This window comes from Cucurbita pepo, chromosome LG13 (assembly GCF_002806865.2).
Source record: "Cucurbita pepo subsp. pepo cultivar mu-cu-16 chromosome LG13, ASM280686v2, whole genome shotgun sequence".
In the NCBI taxonomy this organism is placed as follows: domain Eukaryota; kingdom Viridiplantae; phylum Streptophyta; class Magnoliopsida; order Cucurbitales; family Cucurbitaceae; genus Cucurbita; species Cucurbita pepo.
The window spans coordinates 3,506,226-3,525,952 of NC_036650.1; the positions used below are offsets into that span (position 1 = coordinate 3,506,226).

General features: G+C 34.9%; 2 protein-coding genes across 3 annotated transcripts; both read left to right on the forward strand.

Annotated features, from left to right (window-relative positions):
• The first annotated feature begins 6,617 nt into the window (after positions 1 to 6,617).
• LOC111808915 (nudix hydrolase 17, mitochondrial-like) lies at positions 6,618 to 10,080 on the forward strand. Of its 2 annotated transcripts, none has more exons than XM_023695154.1 (5): positions 6,618 to 6,914; positions 7,017 to 7,125; positions 7,201 to 7,284; positions 7,374 to 7,502; positions 9,918 to 10,080. In XM_023695154.1, the coding sequence occupies exons 1-5, from the start codon at positions 6,841 to 6,843 to the stop codon at positions 9,957 to 9,959; spliced, it is 438 nt and encodes a 145-aa protein (XP_023550922.1). In that variant the 5' UTR covers positions 6,618 to 6,840; the 3' UTR covers positions 9,960 to 10,080. The 2 variants fall into 2 exon arrangements, with proteins under 2 accessions (XP_023550922.1, XP_023550921.1); XM_023695153.1 differs by lacking the exon at positions 9,918 to 10,080 and adding an exon at positions 7,594 to 7,901 and having other exon boundaries at positions 6,632 to 6,914.
• A 9-nt stretch (positions 10,081 to 10,089) lies between these two features.
• Positions 10,090 to 18,795, forward strand: LOC111808705. The gene is made up of 10 exons (XM_023694853.1): positions 10,090 to 10,532; positions 11,390 to 11,507; positions 11,839 to 12,152; positions 12,233 to 12,364; positions 12,460 to 12,558; positions 12,649 to 13,062; positions 14,186 to 14,381; positions 15,530 to 15,655; positions 15,731 to 15,857; positions 18,437 to 18,795. The coding sequence occupies exons 1-10, from the start codon at positions 10,105 to 10,107 to the stop codon at positions 18,493 to 18,495; spliced, it is 2,013 nt and encodes a 670-aa protein (XP_023550621.1). The 5' UTR covers positions 10,090 to 10,104; the 3' UTR covers positions 18,496 to 18,795.
• Positions 18,796 to 19,727: the final 932 nt, after the last annotated feature.

Sequence of the window (19,727 nt, forward strand, 5' to 3'; positions counted from 1 at the left end):
ATGTTACCTATATCATCATCTCTACTCATATGGAGAATTAAACATTTAAAAATTTATCATAAAACATAAACTTTCATCTTAAACTATTGTTATGGACTTATGTGTTTGAAAAATATACTTTAAATGATACAACAAAAATCTATATAAAATAAGTAACATTAAATTTATTTTTTTTTATAAAAAAACTTTATTCTAATATAAGTCTAAGAAAACAAGTAAAACTACTTTATGCTGGTGTTATGGTCTCGAATTGAGATGTCGTTGTCAGCCTACAAGAATGTCTATCTTTATCTCAAAAAGAAGTAGCTCACGACTTGAGTATTTTAAAAAATACTCAGTAAGTGACTCCACGATTGAGGTTAGGAAATGCAAACACATGAAACTCATGATTAGGGACCTATCGTTAAAAACCATCATATGGGTGGTTTCCAGTCAAGAAAAAAGTGGAGGTGTAGTACTTCCTTACACATGCCACACATGCGAGTATAGATCCCCAGGCGGTTCGCACCCCCTAGACCTATCATAGTCGAGTTAGCTGTTCGTAACGACGTCCGGAGATCAACAGACCCCGAGTGTCATGCGAGGCATGATGATCATCATCTTCATAGTGTATGCGTCCGTACTCATCATCATAAACGGGGAAGTATCCCGATGTATATAAACACACAAAATGCATGAAGTCCCTGTAGTTTTCATCTTTATGACACAACTCTATACATCGTTTACACATTACTCTCTACATGCACACATTGGCCTTCATACATTAATTATCATTAACATTAACTAAGGTTGTGTTTTTGAAAACTTGTCGTCATAGTGCATCGTGACATTTAATACATGCACATCATTTTAATATGAAACATCATCATATTAAGTCATTTCATCATCATACGTCTCACATCATCTTGTTATCATGCATCATCATCATCATCATCATGTCAACATCATGTACATCATCACATCATCATATAACATAATCACATTATCATATAACATAAAGCATAAATGACACGTGAAAGGGTCATTGGGCACATGTCGTCATACATAAAACAAGTCTTCCGACCGAGACGACAATAGAGCCACTTATCATATTAGCTTAAGTTGTTATCAAAAATTTATTTTTAATGAAAGTTCGATTTTATCCTTTAAAATCCAAGTCAACCTATGTGAGCCCATGACATCAGTTTCAAATTCAAACTTCTTTAAAATTATTTGTCTAATTTACATTAATCTATGTATTAGATTTCATGCGAACATTAGAGTCTTTCCATGAGTAAAGTCTTAGAATGTTTATATATGTGTATTATAATATTATTTTCCTACAACCCATTTAAAACCTATCATTTTCTAAATATATTTTCTAACTCTTTCGGTGTGGTTCCTTTTTTTTTTTTCTTTCTTTCTTTTAATTATGTCTTTCCCTTTCTTTGATTTGTTTTTCACAATTATTTTGGTCAATTTTAATCTATTCTTATTTTTTTTCTCTAAAAATGTTTACAAAATTTCCTAAAACTCAAAAAATTCTTACTATTCATAACTAAATTATTATCGTTCAATAAAATAAAAGAAAGAAGTAAAATGCATTATTAACCTCTTCGAATGGTATGCTCGTGCTCCTTGATTGAANTTTTTTTTTTTTTTTTTTTTTTTTTTTTTTTTTTTTTTTTTTTTTTTTTTTTTTTTGGGCAGAAAAGAAAGAATTACTCGTCCCGATTGACAGAGTTATTGTATTTAATCCTAAAATAGAGAAGAGAGTAGAGAAATTAGGAGTAAATGATTTAAATATTGAAAAAGGAAAAAAAAAAACATAAAATAAGGGAGATTTTGCATGGAACTTGGGATGGTGAAAGTATGTAATTATGTGGTTCAAAATTGAAAGGGAAGACAAATTTATGTTGGAAGTTAAAAAGTAGTTTAAAAATACAGTTGGCGGCTCCTATTTAACTTCTTCTCGTAAGGACAAATGGTCAATAAATTTAATCTTAATTTACGTGTAAACTTGAAGTTGATGGGCGTTCTTAATTATTGCTTACATCAAACTAATCCACATCAATACACTCAATATAATATGAAATTTTAAGTGCAACTTCTAATTTATAACTTACAATATTTATATATCAGCCCCAATGACCATTATTTGTTAGAATGGTTGAGTCCACTTTAATTCTAATTGTCATTCTCATTTATGGGGGCGATGAATTTGATCGATTCAATTAGACCAATTTGATTGAATTCTTTTTGCCCCAATTGTTCGATTGACCTCTTTTGCCCGTTTTTTCTATCCAATTTTGATAAATTTAGAGGGGAAAATGAGCTAATTTCGTTAAAAAAGTAATCTTTGAACGAGATAAGTAGTAATACGAAAATCCCATTTAAGTGTTATTTATAGGGTTGGATTGGGTATGAGTTTGGACTAGATTCCGAGGATGAATTAATATTGAGTTGTTGAAAGCATGATTGTTGATTGAAGTAAACTTGTATGCTCAATTTTGACGTTCTATGATAGAGGTTTTTAGTTAGATGCATTTACTATATCCCGTCTATTATATGTGATTTATTGTATGATATGAGGCTATTGTTAAGAATGAACGTTATTATTCACACTATGGAAACATTAGAATAGACTTTGATATTAAATTATCTAATATGTTTCAATATTAATTGTGAACGTGTCTCAATTAATAATGGTCAATAGTATTATTAGTAGCTAGCTATGATATGAGGTCACTCCTCTATTAGGAGGACTGTTAGAACATCGTTAATTACCCTTTAATAATCAGCTTGTCTTGATAGATGAGAGTTTATATTTTTATTGTTTTGGTTATGAGTTAGTATGGATAGGGTTGTGTTCTGAGAGGCAGGAACTTTACCTTAGAATATTGTATGAGGGAACGATCAAGAGATTACTAACTATTTTCTAGTTGTGAACTTTTTCAGATAAAGATAAGAGACTCTGTGAGTATATGACTATTCGCAAGCACGAGAGTCACTCCCTTCTCGGTGATGGTATCATCATGAAGCCTATTAGAGAGCCAACATCTAGTTTCTAATAGAGTATCTGTCTAGATTGGTAATGTATATATTTTATGATGAGCTATAAGTTGGAACCATGACAAGGTTGTATGATGAGCCATAAGTTGAAACCAAGACGAGGTTGTGTGCCTCGAAGACCTATGATATATGGGTTGAATATAATTGTAGGGACTAGTGCCTTGAAGACCTATGATATATAGGTTGTGTGTCTCGAAAACTATGATGAAGTTGTGTGTGCACGCTATTTGTCACAATCGCACTTTGATGGCAGCGGACTTGCGATTGTGCGGCACTCACTTCCCAGCAGCAAGTGAGTTAAGCTTATTCGTTCTTGTGTCGCCTACGGCCAAGTGACGTATGCTCGAGCCTTTGACCCTGGTTCAAGAAGAAAGTTTTAGAAAACAGAGGTAGAGAGATTTTGAAATAGAGTTTTGAAAGCAAGATTTGAGAAATTGAAATTGGTGTTATATGGGAATGTAAGCAAAAGGCAACAACAACAACTTACTACATATATATAACTATCAAACAGAGAGAAGTTGACAACTAGTCATATCCTCCTAATAGTACATTTTGTGGCATTTTTTGCCCAGGCGTAAAGTAGATGCGATTCTGGTGAACAGTCATACACCCTTGTATTGACTCGATATGAAATGGTAAAGGCCTATCTAAAATGAAAGCATGAAAAAGGGGTTTGTAACGGGCTTGAAACCATAGACAACACGCCTTGGACAAGCATGACCGTGACATCCTCCTCCACTCAATTGGTTGACGTCTCTATCAATCGACTCGAACAAGTAAGGTTGGGATATCTGTCATGCGGCCATAAGCAACATGCCTTGGACAAGCATGACCGTGACATCCTCCTTGTCAACCGACTCAGACAAGCAAGACTAGGACATCTATCATGCGGTCATAGGCAACATGCTTTGGACAAGCACGACCGCGACATTGTGCGTGCGTGTAAATCTAAATTTTTTTTAAAATTTTCTCAAAATTCAAATTATATTATTATTATTATTGAATTTTTTTTTCTTTTTTGAGAAAAACAAAAAAACTAAAAGTTGTTTTTAGTTCTCAAAATTTAAAGGTTTAAAAATACAAAAAAAAAAAAAGAAAAAAAAAAGAAGAAATTGACGTAGGGTATTCTAGATGTATGTATATGTGTGTATATATATATATGTGTGTGTATATAATAATAATAATAATATATGTTATGCGTGTGAAAGGAGAAAAACATGAATGGCCGCAAAATTAGAAAACTTGTAATTTATATCCATATTTTATTTGGTCCTATTATTATTTTGTTTTATTTTATTTCTACACTCAATATGCTAATTTCGTTTAAATTTTAATCCCATATTATTAAAATATAATTTTCTTATCTAAAACAACCACATAATTTGATTCTATCCTCAACTTTATAATTACAAATTAATAAATTCATCAAAAATATGTTGTGACCACAAATTTTAAGTGACTACAAATAAACTCAAACTTGATACAGTTATGGAAAGTATTTTGCAAGTCAATTTTATTTTTATTTTATTAATAATAATAATAATAATAATAATAATAATAATAATAATAAGTTGTGTCTGAAAAAGTGGGCGGGTCCATATTTATTTAATTATTTAATTATTCAAGTGTGGGAGGATATAATTTCACACTCTAAAGAACGCGGCACGTGGGAGGAGCATGCGACCAAGTCAAAGGTTTTCAAATCAACACACTTCCGCTAATGCTCGGTCTTCCTTTGAGTGCGACCCCAATTGTTTTATTTTTATTATTTTATTATTTTATTATTTTATTATTTTAATGCATTGAAAATGTGAGTCCTTCTTGCTTTATTTATTTCAATTATCAAAATAACCTAATCAATACATATTTAATTATCAAAATAGCGTAATCATAACTGATTTAATTATCAAATGTTTTTTATTCGGACTAATTTATACTTTTTAAAATTAAAATATCTGAACCGTTAAAAGAACGAAAATCAATCGAGATCTTGAAGTAAAATGAATTCTAAATCATTTTTATTTAAATAAAAAATTGTGAAAAGGGGAAGTATAATGGAATAGTTATTATAGATATGGTTGATTTGAAGATTATTGAAAATCAGGAAATAAAAAAAAAAAGGTGTTAATTGTGTTTTGGAGGGCCTCAAAAGTCTTGCATTATTAATTACCCTTTTTTGTTCCCTCCCTAAAATTTGTTTTTTTCTTTCTTAGAAGATGAATCTCATGTATTACTCCTAATAATTAAATTAACTAAATTATAAACATCTGCCCTGAACTACATTGAGACTGAGAGTAGAGACCATGGTCATATCATGATGTTTTATGAAAAGATAGGCCAACACTCAAGTCATGTATTACTCTTATTTTTGGATAAAGAAAAAACATTTTTGTAGATGCCGGTGGGATTGAAGCTAGAGTTGATACATTCATATTGTTTGATCAGGGTATTATTTTTTTAATTTTATTTAAATTCACATTATTTATATTTTGTCATATTTAAGTTCATGACATCGTTTATGAAATATTTTAAATGAATGTTTTCGTGTCAATGACAACCTTATTTTTAATAGGAAAATAGAGTTAAAATTATTTTATTACTTAAATTTTTGTATGGTATAGCATAAATTTATATTTTGGGTTTTTAATAAAAGAAAATTTAGATGATATTAGGTGGATTTGTGTCTTAATTAAGTCATGCTTATAAAGCAATTTGAAAATACCAAGTTTAGAAATTGAAATTAGAATAAATATAAAAGCTGAAAATAGGGTAATTTTATTTTTGTATTATTGATTAAAATAAGGTAATCAATTACCAATATCTGTAATAAATCATTTTTATATGGACTTCTTACATTTAAACTACTTTCCTAAATTATCTATTAATTAAGATAATCACCAATATCTGTAATAGGTGTAGCTTTGTTTTATTTGACTTTTGTTTTAATGGGCACATCATCATTCTTCTTGCCTTCTCTAATTTTTACCCCTAAAAAATAATATAAAACTTTCCGAATATCTTCTCTGGTTTATTATTATTGGATGATGAAAGTCTCACATCTGCTAATTTAGGGAATGATCATAAGTTTATAAATAAAATAATACTCTCTCCATTGACACAACTAAGTTTAGGGCAGGGCTCTGATACCATGTTAGACGAACACGACTAAAAAAATCAACTCAACCTTTATGATATGGACTAGATAATTGGAGTTGGTTGGATTAGTCAGGTTATGTAGGATTTGAGAGACACGATTGGTAAATAAGATAAATGATAAGGGTAAAATTGTAATTTTGTTAAAATTTGGAAGTATCGCTGTAGCTATCGTAATCTAGGCCAACCAAGATGTCGGTGGAGACGTGGATTATTACAATATTATAATATGACCAAAATTACATTTATTGCATTCCATTGTAAAGTCAAAATTTTGGAATCACTACAAACGCTTCCCATAAAAACAAAGGAATCAGTGATGATTCGTTTTTGAAGGAAACGACACGGAACCTCAACACAAAAGACCCAGAAATTGATGAAATTTTGATATCAACGACACCACTTTGGGGCCGTGGCCGCATAGCCTTTGTGCGCTTTATACGCTATCTTTACGCTTATCGCACGCACTCAAAGACCCTTCTTCCATTTCCCCGCGTCTTTATCTCTTCTATATATACATACATACCTCTCTTTCTTTTCTCATCTTCATCAACCAACACAATTCCATCTCCATCTCCATCTCCATCTCCATCTCCATCTCCATCTCTCTGCTTTCATCACACTCTGTTTCCGAACATGGCTTGCTTGGTTTCTCGTACCGGAAGGGAGCTGCAAAGATACAATCATATGGGGTTTCGCCAAGTTGTCGGGTGGGTTTAATTTGTTTCTTAATTCCCACCATTGATTTGTTCCTCTTTGTTCTTTCCCTGGAATTTCATCGATTAACATTGAAAAATGTTGGATTCTTGCAGTTGTATACCCTATAGATTCAAATTCAGCGAAGATGGGGTGAAAATTCGTGATGCATATGAGGTGCTTGTGATAAGTTCTCAAAAGGGTCAAGGCCTGATGTTTCCCAAGGTACTTCCAAATAAACAATTTCTTACTTTCCCCAATTGGGCTCCTGTTCTTAATCAATTTGCTTCCCCATTTCAGGGTGGTTGGGAACTCGATGAATCCTTGGAACAAGCTGCTTGTAGAGAATCACTTGAAGAAGCTGGTGTTGTTGGGAAAGTTGAGGTAGGTTCTGTTTTGGGAATCCCCTTGTAAGTAATCCCTGTTTTGGAACAACATCAATGAGTGGTGATTCTTTGTTATGTTACATACAGTCTGAACTTGGAAAATGGAGATTCATCAGCAAAAGCCAAGGCACATACTATGAAGGCTATATGTTCCCTTTGTTTGTTGAGGAGCAACTTGAGCTGTGGCCAGAGAAACATGTTCGACAAAGAATATGGGTATGTTCTTGATTCCTAAACAAAAAATCCACTGATTTACATACCATAAACAGTGTATTAAGTTTTTTTTTTTTTGTGTGTGTGTGGTCAGATGGGTGTAGGTGAAGCTAGAGAAGTGTGTAGACATTGGTGGATGAAGGAAGCTTTAGATATCTTAGTTGAAAGACTAACATCCATGGGAGAGCAAAAGGATGGTGATGATCTGTGATAGAAAGCTTTCTTGTAAATATGGGAAGGAAAAATGATGATGGTTGGGTTGGGTTGGGTCTGTTCATGAGGCGATACCCAACTTTCTTTTGTTCTTCACATGTATCTTCTTCAATTTTGAAAGAATACAAATGGATATGATTGATACCCAATTTGGGGTTAGCTCTCTCAATCAATACTTTCACTTTTCCACACTTGTTTCTTTCCTTCAGCCAAACTCTCCATTCCTTTTTAAACACTTTTCTTACTACAAATTGAAGTTATCCAAACTATGTGATTGCATGTGACTTGTCGAACGTTCATACGTGTAAACTATACTCATTTAACTTTGACGTTTTCATTTCAGTTGTGTTCTTATTTTTGTTTTCATAGTGAGATCTTTCAACAATTTTTCCATTTCTCTATCATATGATATTTGATCGGTGTCACAATAACATATGGTCCCAAAAGACCTTTCTCCCCTTACCTAATGTGCAAGGTAATTTGAAGAGCTTAGGCCATGGCTTACCAAGTTGTTTTGTAAAGAAAAAATATAGATTTTCTTGCTCAAAAGGATCAACATCACTCACTATGCAAATCCAAACTCTCTTTTTCAATTTGGGTATCTTCGAATTCTTGGAGGATGATCACACCGAGCTTTGTTTGAAATTGTAGGGTAGCATGGAATCATGCTGGTTTGATTTGGTTCAGTTCAGTCAATTCTAGTAGCCTTTCTACTAATTCCAAAAGCTCAACCTATTTGGTCAGCCCCACTTAATAGCCCAACTGTTCAGCTAGCTTAATCCATTGTCCACGTTAGCCCAATATGTCTACACGCACAGTGTCACAACATCATGATTTTGACACGCTCATGACAAGTCTTGCGAGGAACTCAAGTATCGTTCACATTTTTAACCCAACTTTCTAGTTTCGTCGAACCTTAGGCGAGGTTCGCCGATAAAACACAACTCATGCGAAATCTAAGCTTGTTCTGCCACAACGTCGCTTGTGCACACATGTTCAATCGTCTGCAACTCTAGTCAACTTGCCTCTATCGTTGGCAAGTCATCCTACTCGACCTTGTCTTTACTCTAGGTCAAGGTCTCTCATGTGCAACGTCGCATTTCATCTCGTCATCATCTTGATTTTCAACAACATGACCTATGCATCGTGATGTCATCCCAAATTTCAGGATGACTTCGACAGTTGTAGCTTGCTTGAGCATGTCCATCGAGAATCGAGAATCAAGCCATGTGTCAGTCGTATTGTCGGGGCATCTAGATTCTATTGTGGCATGAACCCTCCCATGTCTATGCACAATCATTTACAGACTCCGTACCCGATAGTGGGTGCATATACCAACCTCTAATACATAAGCTAGGGCATAATATCAACATACCCAAGTCGTTCAACATTTTCCTCCCATGTCTAACTATATTGTCTCTATACTAGACAAAGACATTTGAGCCCGACCTAGCCTTACTCTAGGCCAAGGTCTCTCCTATGCAATATGCATCTCATCTATCATCATCTTGATTCCCAATAACATGACCCACACATGTGATGTCATCCCAAGTCCTAAGACGACTTTGACCATCATAGCTTGCTCAGACATGTCATCAAGAATCAGTCATGTGTCAATTGTATCGTCTGGACATCCCAAACATCCATCCATTCAGGTTCTATCGTGGCATGAACCCTCCTACGTCTATGCACATCCATTTACGAACTACGTGTCGGATAGTGAGTGGATATACCAACCTTCAACACATGGGTTGGGGCACAATGTCGACACAAATGACACTATCCTCGAAAATCCATTTCAAAGGAAGTCATCCAGATACTCGCCTACACCATGACACACGTATGTGCCACGAGTAACTCACTTAAGTCACAAGCTTTGAGGTGGTAGAGAGTTGACACCATGTCAACCCCTAAAATACATCATGAGATATATTTGGTCTGGCAGGAGTAGACATGATTTTGGTGAATGTTCTATTTATTTTGTTGATATCACAAGAATTTAACATTTTTTTGAAACTTTGAAATATATATAAAAAAAACCTATGAAAAGTATGTAAAAAAAAAAAAAAAATTATAATTTTCAAATCATAAATAGTCGAAAACCAATTTAAAAATATTATGACTTAGTTTTAGAATTTAATCTAAAATTTATGTTATTTATTTATTTATTTGTTTTTTTTATTTTTATTTTTTATATCTGGTTAGGCTTTTAAGTATCCAAACACTCGGAATTCCGGGGACAGATAAGGTATTCTCGTTACCAAGCACACCTCTTAAGTTCGCATCAAAAAATGGTTTGTGGAGCCTCTTCGCGTCTTCTTCCTTTCTGCACATTGACAGTTAAACCTAGAAGTTCCCGCCAAAAATCTAAAGGATTCTTCGCAATTTCCAAATGGATAAAATCTTCCGGATAATGAATATCAATAGTTCAACACATGAATTATTGAATTCCACGCTGAGAAGTCCTAAATATCTCACTTCGCTTCTGCTGTTTCATGGTTCCAACAAAAGTCTGGCCTCAGATTCGGAGCTGGAACTCGATTTTGACAAGCTCGAACATGGATCTTCAATACCCAGGTCTCCCAGAAGCTGGATTTCTGAAAAACAGGTTGATCTCAGAGAGATTTCAAAAGCAAGGGAGTTGAATGTTCAGATAGACCCATGGCCGGAGTGGGTGAACTTCATGGAATGTTTGTCAAAGAAAGGGTACTTTGAAGGAGGCGGAGTACCATTTCTGAATGCTGAATTGGGTGCAAAAGATTTCAATCATATTCGGACTGCCTGTCTTGATTTTGCAAGGGATCGGTCTAACCTTATACGGTAATATGGGATTTTGGATAATGCACTCTACATGTTTGATAAAATGCCTGAGAGACCAACCGCAATTATCAATTCATGTTTTTTTCTAACAAATCTTGTTTTTGGGATCCAAATGTGCTTGCTAACTCCTTGGTTTTGAAGAGTGTAGTAAAACAAAGAGGCTTATTGCTGAATTTGGGTGATCCAAACTGCCTATAGTCCCATTCGAGAATCCTGCATTTGTCACATTAGAGACTAAACCAAATTTTATTTGATGCTGTGATTTTCTTTACTGTTCTGTCATATTGTTGCACTTTTTGTTCATAACAAATGCTAGATCCAAATCTCTTGACTTGCTATTCTCTTCGGGCTCGAACATCAATTGCAATGATTCGATAAACGTCTTATTGGGATAGATGTAAATTACAATACTCCAGAACGGTATAAGAAGTTTTCTCCTTGTACAGTTCAAGGAAATTCAAAGTTATATCTAGAATTCTAATTAATGTCAAATGGATTCATAAATTATGAAATCAATTAGCCTATAATAAAATTCTTTTGTTTATTTTTTATTCTCTTTTGAAAAGTAAAAACTCGTTCTTATCCTCCTAACTCAAGTTTGTGTAATATTAGTACTCAGGTAAAACTTACCATTCAAAGAAAAACAAAAGTTCTTTCTCAGTATTCCCTTTATGAAAAATTAATCGCATCGGAGCATTTCTGCGGTCAAATCCATTTTGAATTTGATAAAACGTGGCAAACAACCAACTAACTTGGGCTTGAGTACCAAGAAGGATAAGTTTCTATTATATTGTTCATCTATAGTTTTAGTTTACTTTTGTCAAATGTCTGAGAAAGTGCGGTATCTTTTCTTCCAGGTGCTTGTCCAGGAAAGAGTTACAGGTGATTGCAGGATGTGGATGCCCAAGCATAGATAGGAAAGTTGTGAACTCAGGGAAGCGTCTCAGAGCACATGTGGGCATTGATGAGGGAAATGTCTGTATTGAATTTTCTACTATTCATGCCACTTGCAAATTTGTTGGGTTAAATTATAAATTTAGTCTATCCATAAACTTTAATCACACCCACTTAGCCAAAATTCATGTTATGGACATGCCACACACACATTCTGCTAAGGGATTAAAGACTAAATTGATGCAATGCTTATCGTTGAGGGGATAAATTTCAAAATTTTCTTACTTTTATTGGAAGATAAACAAACTAGTCTTTGTTGTATTGATCAACCCAATTCATCTTTCTTCAAGCAAAACAGTTTTTATGATTTCTAGACTTTCATCATCTTTAACATGAATAGGCTTCTTAGTAGGTCTGCAGTTCTTGCAACCTGCGGGGAGAATGTGAGAGGGCATATGCAAAGGCATGCGGAGACGGAGGAGGTCGGACCGTGGATGTCATGCGTGTTTTGTTATTTTACGGGCTTGATCACATCTCTGCTATGGTGGAGAACAGACGTTGTGTGAACAAGAAGGCTAATGACTCTGTTAGAAAGCTGTTGAAAGAAATTGTTGATTACAGTGCAGGAGAACGTGAATCTGATGTTCTAAATTCTAACGAGGGGTTTTCAACAGAAAATCATGAGACAAATGCTTCAGCAACACAAGGCGACTGGCATTGTCCAAAGTAAACCCAACTAACTACATTCAAACTTTATATTTCTGAAATGTGCATAATGGATTTCCTTTCCATTCTTCATTTGGTAGATGCAACTTCTTCAACTTTTCTAGAAACGTCAAGTGCTTGCGTTGTGGTAGTATAGCTCTTGAGAGGCTTCGGAAACGAAACGAGGATCAAGCCAATCTTCCGTTGAAGAAGGGCGACTGGCTTTGCGACAAGTAACGACTCTCCACGTGTCCTAAAGCTTCTGTAGTGCTTTTTTTGTGTGTGTGTGTTTGTGGTTCTTTTTCTTATGGAGACAGCATTTCTGCAGATGTAATTTCTTGAACTTTGCGAAGAATTCAACATGTTTGCAATGCAAAGAGAAGCCGTTGAATCGACAGCTGAATCCGGGGGAGTGGGAATGCGAATCGTGAGCCTTCCTTCTTGCACTTTTTAACTAATTTTCTCATGTTCATGATCTATCTGTTTGAATGAAACTGAAGTTAGGTACTTTGTATAGGTGCAACTATATTAATTTTAGGAAGAACACGCTATGCTTGAGGTGTGATCACCGACGGCCCAAAGCACTAAACACTAGAAACGTTTCTGCTGGACCTAAATTGTATTCTAGTAAATTTGGAAATAATTCAAGTAGGAGGAAGAATGATGATGATTGTATGTGGAGATTTGGTGGAAGTGAGGGTGAGGAACACTGCAGATTTCCGGATTTTCCAAGTGCAGAAAGTGCAGAGAGAAGGAAAGTGGAGATGTTAGAGAGGAGAAGAAGCTTGGAAAATGCAATGGAGAAAGAAGAAGATCTGATGTTGAGATCTGACAGTATGGAAAGAAGAATTGAGTTTGTTGAATGTAGTGATGATGAAGATATCATGGAATGGTTTGAACACAAGCCAGAACAACAACGAGTCCAGAAGGGGTAGTTTTGTTTATGAACACACTGTAGTTTGTTCTTCATGATCATCCTTCATACCTCTCTTTTCCTTCTGAAACTATGAATTACATGATCATTTCTGGACCATTTTTATTCAATGCTTCTTCATTTAGTTTATCAATCAACTGGGAAGCCTGCCAATTCAAAACATTGCATTTTGACTCTAATTTTGATGCCCTCCCTTTGAACGTTTATGGAGAAATTCATTAATTTACCATCTTTCTCCACAACAAATTTTGAATTATCAAAATTTTGGTTCAAATACTTAGTTGCACGTGATAAGAGGCCCGTGTTATATTAAATTATGAATTAAAATGATAATTACCGATAACATTTAAAATTATTATTTTATTAAAATATAATAAGTCAAAATCGAATTTAACTAAAAACTACAGGAGTCAGATCAATGGAACGGACGTGATCTGCAGGTGCAGGGAAACTATCAAGGCCGCGAAGCGCACGATTACTCTAATTTTTGGCCGCTTCCTCTAACCTTCTGCAGTAGTGAAATTATTCAGAGTTTTTTCTAATTCTCTTTAGGGAACTATTATTGGTCCGCCTAATGTAAGTTCATTTTTCATCCTTTTGGTTCCTCTTCCTGTGGAGTCTCTGATGGTATTTGGCTCTGCTTTATAAATGTTGATATGGATAGTTACAGACAGTTATGGAAATATCAATTTCTGCACTGTATCAAGTGTAGGATTTCACATCAATGTTAACAGAAAAATTTGTTATCATCAGAAGTTTAGATAATTGAATTGGAATTGTAGATAACAATGTTTTGTCACAAATACAGGCCGGAATTNTTTGGAATGTTGTACTCGGGAGATGCTTGGATTTTTTTGTTTACTCCATATTGGGTCTGCAGGTTGGGCTCTACTAGCTGTTGGTTAAATTCTTGGCGTTTTACTTTTGGCTTTATGTTATGTTGTCTGGATTACCAGACAGTTTGAATGGAGAATCTGTTCGTTTGATTTCCATTCCTATCTTCATGTTAACGAACGTTGGGCTTCTGACTAAAAGATAAATGTAATGTTATTTCTTCAACAATCTGTAATTTATAGAAAAAAATGTGAAGAAACCCGCAAAAGATTGGGCCCGCCTAATGTAAGTTCATTTTTAGCACCATAAGCTCTAATTTGAACAATATTCTATTTTTTTTAGTTCCTCGAAACTTCAGATTACTGGAAGAACTTGAAAGAGGTGAAAAAGGAATCGGGGATGGAACTGTCAGTTATGGGATGGATGATGCTGATGATATCTGTATGGCTTCTTGGACGGGAACTATTATTGGTCCGCCTAATGTAAGTTCATTTTTCACGCTTTTGGTTCCTCTTCTTGTGGTGTCTCTGATGGTATTTGGTTCTGCTTTATAAATGTTGATATGGATAGTTACAGACAGCTATGGAAATATCAATTTCTGTACTGTATCAAGTGTAGGATTTCACATAAATGTTTACAGGAAAATTTGTTATCATCAGAATTTAGATAATTGAATTCGAATTGTAGATAACAATGTTTCACAACAATTTGCTTCTCGTATCAACAAATTAGAAGCTTTTAGTTTAGGGGTGCGCAGGTTTGGAACCCTATACAAACAAGAGGCTAGCGCGCGCAATGGCTTTCTCTGATAGGGACCGCTCACACTAGTTCGACCTATAGAAAAGATCATTTTGTCACAAATACAGGCCGGAATTCCACTAAACCTTGTCCACAGCAGACACTATTTTTGTAGTATGAAAACTTGGACATTTTGACTGGTATTACTTGGGAATACATTTGGAATTAATTTTGATGTAAAATATTTAAATTGTAGATGATATTGAGAGATTCTGGTTCTTCTTTCATTACTAGTTCCTTTTTTTTTTTTTTTTTTTTTTTTCCCTTTTAATCTTCTCGTGTTTATTTTATCTCTCTTTGTTTTCTGATGTTCTCTTGGTACCTTTTTGTTTGGGCCTTATTTTTTGTATGCCGTTTTAATTAATTTGAGAAAAATAAGTCGTTCTCTTCGTTAAAAAGATGTCAATGTCAGACTACTAGGTACATCATTTGATCATAAGCAACCAGTGTGATAATCTAGCTTATGTGCTTAGACTACAGAAGGACCGCAAATCAAGAAAAACCCTATGCCATGTTTATCATCTTTAAATTTTTATATGATTATGAAGATTTGAGCATGCAGTTAGCGGACACTCCTGCCATTTTCATGCTAAAGGATTGAAATTCAGGAGTTGAAGTATACAAGATCCTGATTTCCTGATTGTATTTAACTTGAAAATTCACAATGAAAGAAAACTGGTATTTCTGATAACCTCTCTCATGTTGATAAAAATGATGGCTTCAGCGTTGTAGTGTCATTGCATCAGTGGAAATTGATGTATTCTTCTTTATTGTTGTTGTTGGGAGGGGATGGAAGAAATTGTAAATTGAATGTTTTCTTCTTGCTTTTCAGACTGTTCATGAAGGGCGCATCCATCAACTCAAGCTATTCTGTGGGCAGGATTACCCTGATAATCCTCCGAATGTTAAATTTCAAACTCCGATTAATATGACCTGTGTCAATTCAGAAACCGGGGTGGTATGTTAGGATTTTGTGAAGCACTTTTGCCACAATGTGACTGAAACCAAATTGACAGCTCATGTGAATGTGTAGGTGGAACCAAGCCTTTTCCCCATGCTTGCTAACTGGCAAAGGGAGCATACAATGGAGGACATATTAATGCAATTGAAGAAAGAAATGACTTCTCCCCAGAACAGGAGACTAAGTCAGCCTTCTGAAGGTGAGTTTATTCACTTCCTGTTATGGAGAGCACATCCCTCTCGTTAGTACGTACAGCAGATTGAATATATTTGCATGCTTCTATTATGATAAACTATATATCTTATGAAGAAAAAAAGTATGTGAGCGTAGATGAGACATTATGGCCAGTCTAGGAGGTTACAACCAAGAAGGCTATCTGACTCTCCAGTTGTCCAATACAAAAAATATCTATATGAAAAAATGATTTGAGAAAGTACGCCAATTTGGTGCTAGAAATCTATCTATATCCCAAAACATCTAGGTTCCTGCATTCTGTCCTCGAAGCTGTTTGATTTCTCCTACAAGATCACTTTCATGGCATTAGCTTTTTCGAAAGATTGGTTGGGGAAAACACCCTTGAGACTGCTTTTTTGAAGAGGCCTTTTTGATCGGAAAATGGAGAGCAGGATGAGCCATGTTCAGTGTAGACAGTGGGTCCTCTCTCCCTCGGTTTGCAGTTTACGCCTTTGAATGGGGAGTCTTTGGATCACATCTTTCTTNTTTTTTTTTTTTGATCTAACGGTAGAGGGTGACACCAATTTAGACTGAATAAGTTACCAAAGTAGTTCCGCACTCTTTTGCTGAAGCTACAGTGAAGTAACAGGTGAGAAAGAGATTCCTCACTCCTTTTACAGAGGACACACATATTAGGGGAGATGTTAAGGTGGGGATTCTTCGCTCCTTTCTTCACTGCCCTTTGTTAATCTAGGTTGGTCTTTTCTGCTGGATATTTTTGTTTTAGCTTGCTGTCTGACCATGCAAATAGTTCTCTACAAGAGCTGTAGTTCTTTGGAATTATGCAGCTAGAGTGCTCCTTTGGTATATTTGGTTGGAAAAGAATCTTCATACTTTTGAAGAAAAGTCTTCTTCTTTTGAGTTTAAGAAATGTATAGATCATTGCTTCTTGGTGGTGTTGTAATCACAGGAAATTCCTTTGTAACTATAGTCTTTCTATGAATTATGAACAAAAGATTTCTTTAGGTTTTTTGTGGGTGGGGATTCCTGTTGGCAGTCTTCTTTCCTTTTTTTTTTTTTTTTTTTTTTTTTTTTTTTTTTTTTTTTTTTTTTTTTTTTNNNTTTTTTTTTTTTTTTTTTTTTTTTTTTTTTTTTTTTTTTTTTTTTTTTCACATTTCAATAAACATATGTTTCTTTCAAAGAAAAAATAAAAGAAGAAGAAAAGAAACCACAACCAGTCTTGGTTCATCTTAGAGCTTGTGGAAATATAAAAGAGATTTTGGGTTCTAATGGAACCCTTCAAATATCACAGAGGTTGGTGGTTTTCACATAAGATCAATCGAGGTATGTGTGAGTAGTAGGTCCGGACACTCATGAGTTGAATATCGAAAGTGTTACGTGGGCATGTTCAGTGATAAACACAAATCAATGGTCCAATGACTGATGAGGGAGGAGAGCATGATGAATTTAAAGCAAAGGCCTTAATCGTGCAAATGACTGTTTAGATTAGAGGATATTTAGTTTTTGTGGTACTGCCGTATGAGGATGATGCGTCAGTGCCATCCATCTGGTGGGTTCATGAGATGTCTTCCATTGGTTCAATATCTTTTTAAGCATAAAGAACTTTTACAAATTTATCAACAAAGATGTCCTTGACAGAGCTCCGTCTTGTTAATGGTGACATGATGTGGTCGAATATGAGAGAAACAGTCCCAGTGGGATATTGTTGGACTTCTCGTTACTTTTGAGTGAGTGGCTGGCGTGAGCTAGTTAACTAAACATGTCTCTCTTTTTGACCATGTCCTTCTTGAGTAACTTGAAGATGAAATTCTCTTCTGGGATTCTCCTCAAGGTTTTTAAAACGCGTATGCTAGGGAGAGGTTTCCACACCCTTATAAAGAATGCTTCGTTCTCCTCCCCAACCGATGTGGGATCTTACAATCCACTCTCTTTTGGGGTCCAGTGCCCTTGCTAGCACTCGTTCCCTTCTCCAATCGATGTGGGACTCCCTAATTCACCTCCCTTCGGAGTCCAACGTCTTTGTTGGTACACCGCCTCGTGTCCACCCCCTTTGGGGCTCAGCCTCCTCGCTGGCACCGCCCGGTGTCTGGCTTTGATACCATTTGTAACGGCTCAAGCCCACCACTAGCAGATATAGTTCTCTTTGGGCTTTCCTTTCCAGGATTCCTCTCAAGGTTTTTAAAATGCCTTTGCTAGGGAGAGACTTCTACACCCTTATAAAGAATAACTCGTTCTGCTCTCCAACTGATTTGAGATCTCACACTTATCGAGCATGTCAAAGAAAATATTGCTTTATAGAGCCATGCCTTCATTTCTTCCTCAAAGCCCTCCTCTTTTCCTTTTCCAATTTTGATCTATCATCACTGCAAATGCAAATTGGGGGAAAAGGAAAATCCATCTCCCTTGCTGAAGGTCCAAGCTATTACTACCAAGAAAAGGCAGCCCCTCGCTCCCTCACTGATCAATGGTTGCCTTTCCTGGGTAGCTAGATGCATGTCTTGTGATTTGTTTGATTTGGTAGTAACTTTGGTGTCAGCTTTTCAGTCATGAATTTAAGTTTGAAGAATAATATGCTTGTTGCAGGTAATGAGGATGGACGAATAGAGCAAAAGGGGCTAGTGTTGAAATGTTGCATTCTATAAGGTAAAAGGCCAAATATGATAATGTAAATAAACACAGACATTTGATGTTACTATTTAAGCAACATGCTTATGTCTACACGCGCATATGAATGAAGCTGAGTTGTGCTCCATTAAGTGACATGTTTGTCAGGATCTCAATTTTCTTGTTTGCTATTTGCATAGCCTTCCCTTCCCTTCCCTTTTGAACAGCTTACTGATGAGATGGTTTCCTTTCGGCTGTTCTTAGAGATCAGCAAAAGAGATCAAAGTGAAAAAGACAAATGCAAGTTATGTTAATAGAAATCAATCAAAATCTTTGTAGATTCTGTTCCCCACTAACCCCCTTCCATTCTGCATCCTCTCAACTTTTTATGAACTAAATTCACAACTTTCTAGCTTTTGTCCATCAGTTCCATTATTATCTTCAGATTGTGGATATATATATATATATATATATATATATATCTCATTTAACAATAATCCAACCCATTTGGGAAATTGATATCAACCTTATAGTATCTGGTCTTATGGTTTTAATTGAGGTCAGTTTAGATTGAATGTATGAGATCAAAGATGGAGATTTAAGAGTGTTCATGAGTGTTCATGGGTTGGGTTGGAAAAATCTTTTGGATTAATCCGAAATTCTGGTTTGGTTGGATTAGTGGGCCAAGCTACCCGAATAGAATTTACCATCTAACCCAACTAAATTATTTATTTATTTTTTTGTTGGATGGTCAGCTTGTTTGGTTTTTAAAATTATTTAAGAAATTCTAATTATTCACGGTATATTACATTAATAACTAAAGTATTATAAAGTTCAAATATTAAGTCTTTACAAGTGAAAATACATCACTAACATTGGTTATAAACGTTTAGTGTTTTTAATCTTTTTAAAAGTAAGGATAAATTTATGAAAAAATGAAAATTTTAGCTTAGATTGATTGGATTATAAGGTCATGTGAACATTAGATAGGTGTATTTTGAATTTTTACGTATTAGAGATATTGATTCAATTAAAATAATTATTTTTGAAAGTTTAGTCTCTTTCAAATTTTTTTTTTTTTTTTTTTTTTTTTTTTTTTTTTTTTTTTTTNAGAAAAAGTAGAGGTGGGTTTAGACAATGTTGGATAAGCACGTCACATGGGGGCTATACATATATTTGGGTATCCCCATGTTTAGTTCATTGCTGCCCACAAATTTATTACATTCATTTTTAAGACAAATATCTTATTATACGTTTTTGGCCTTTCATC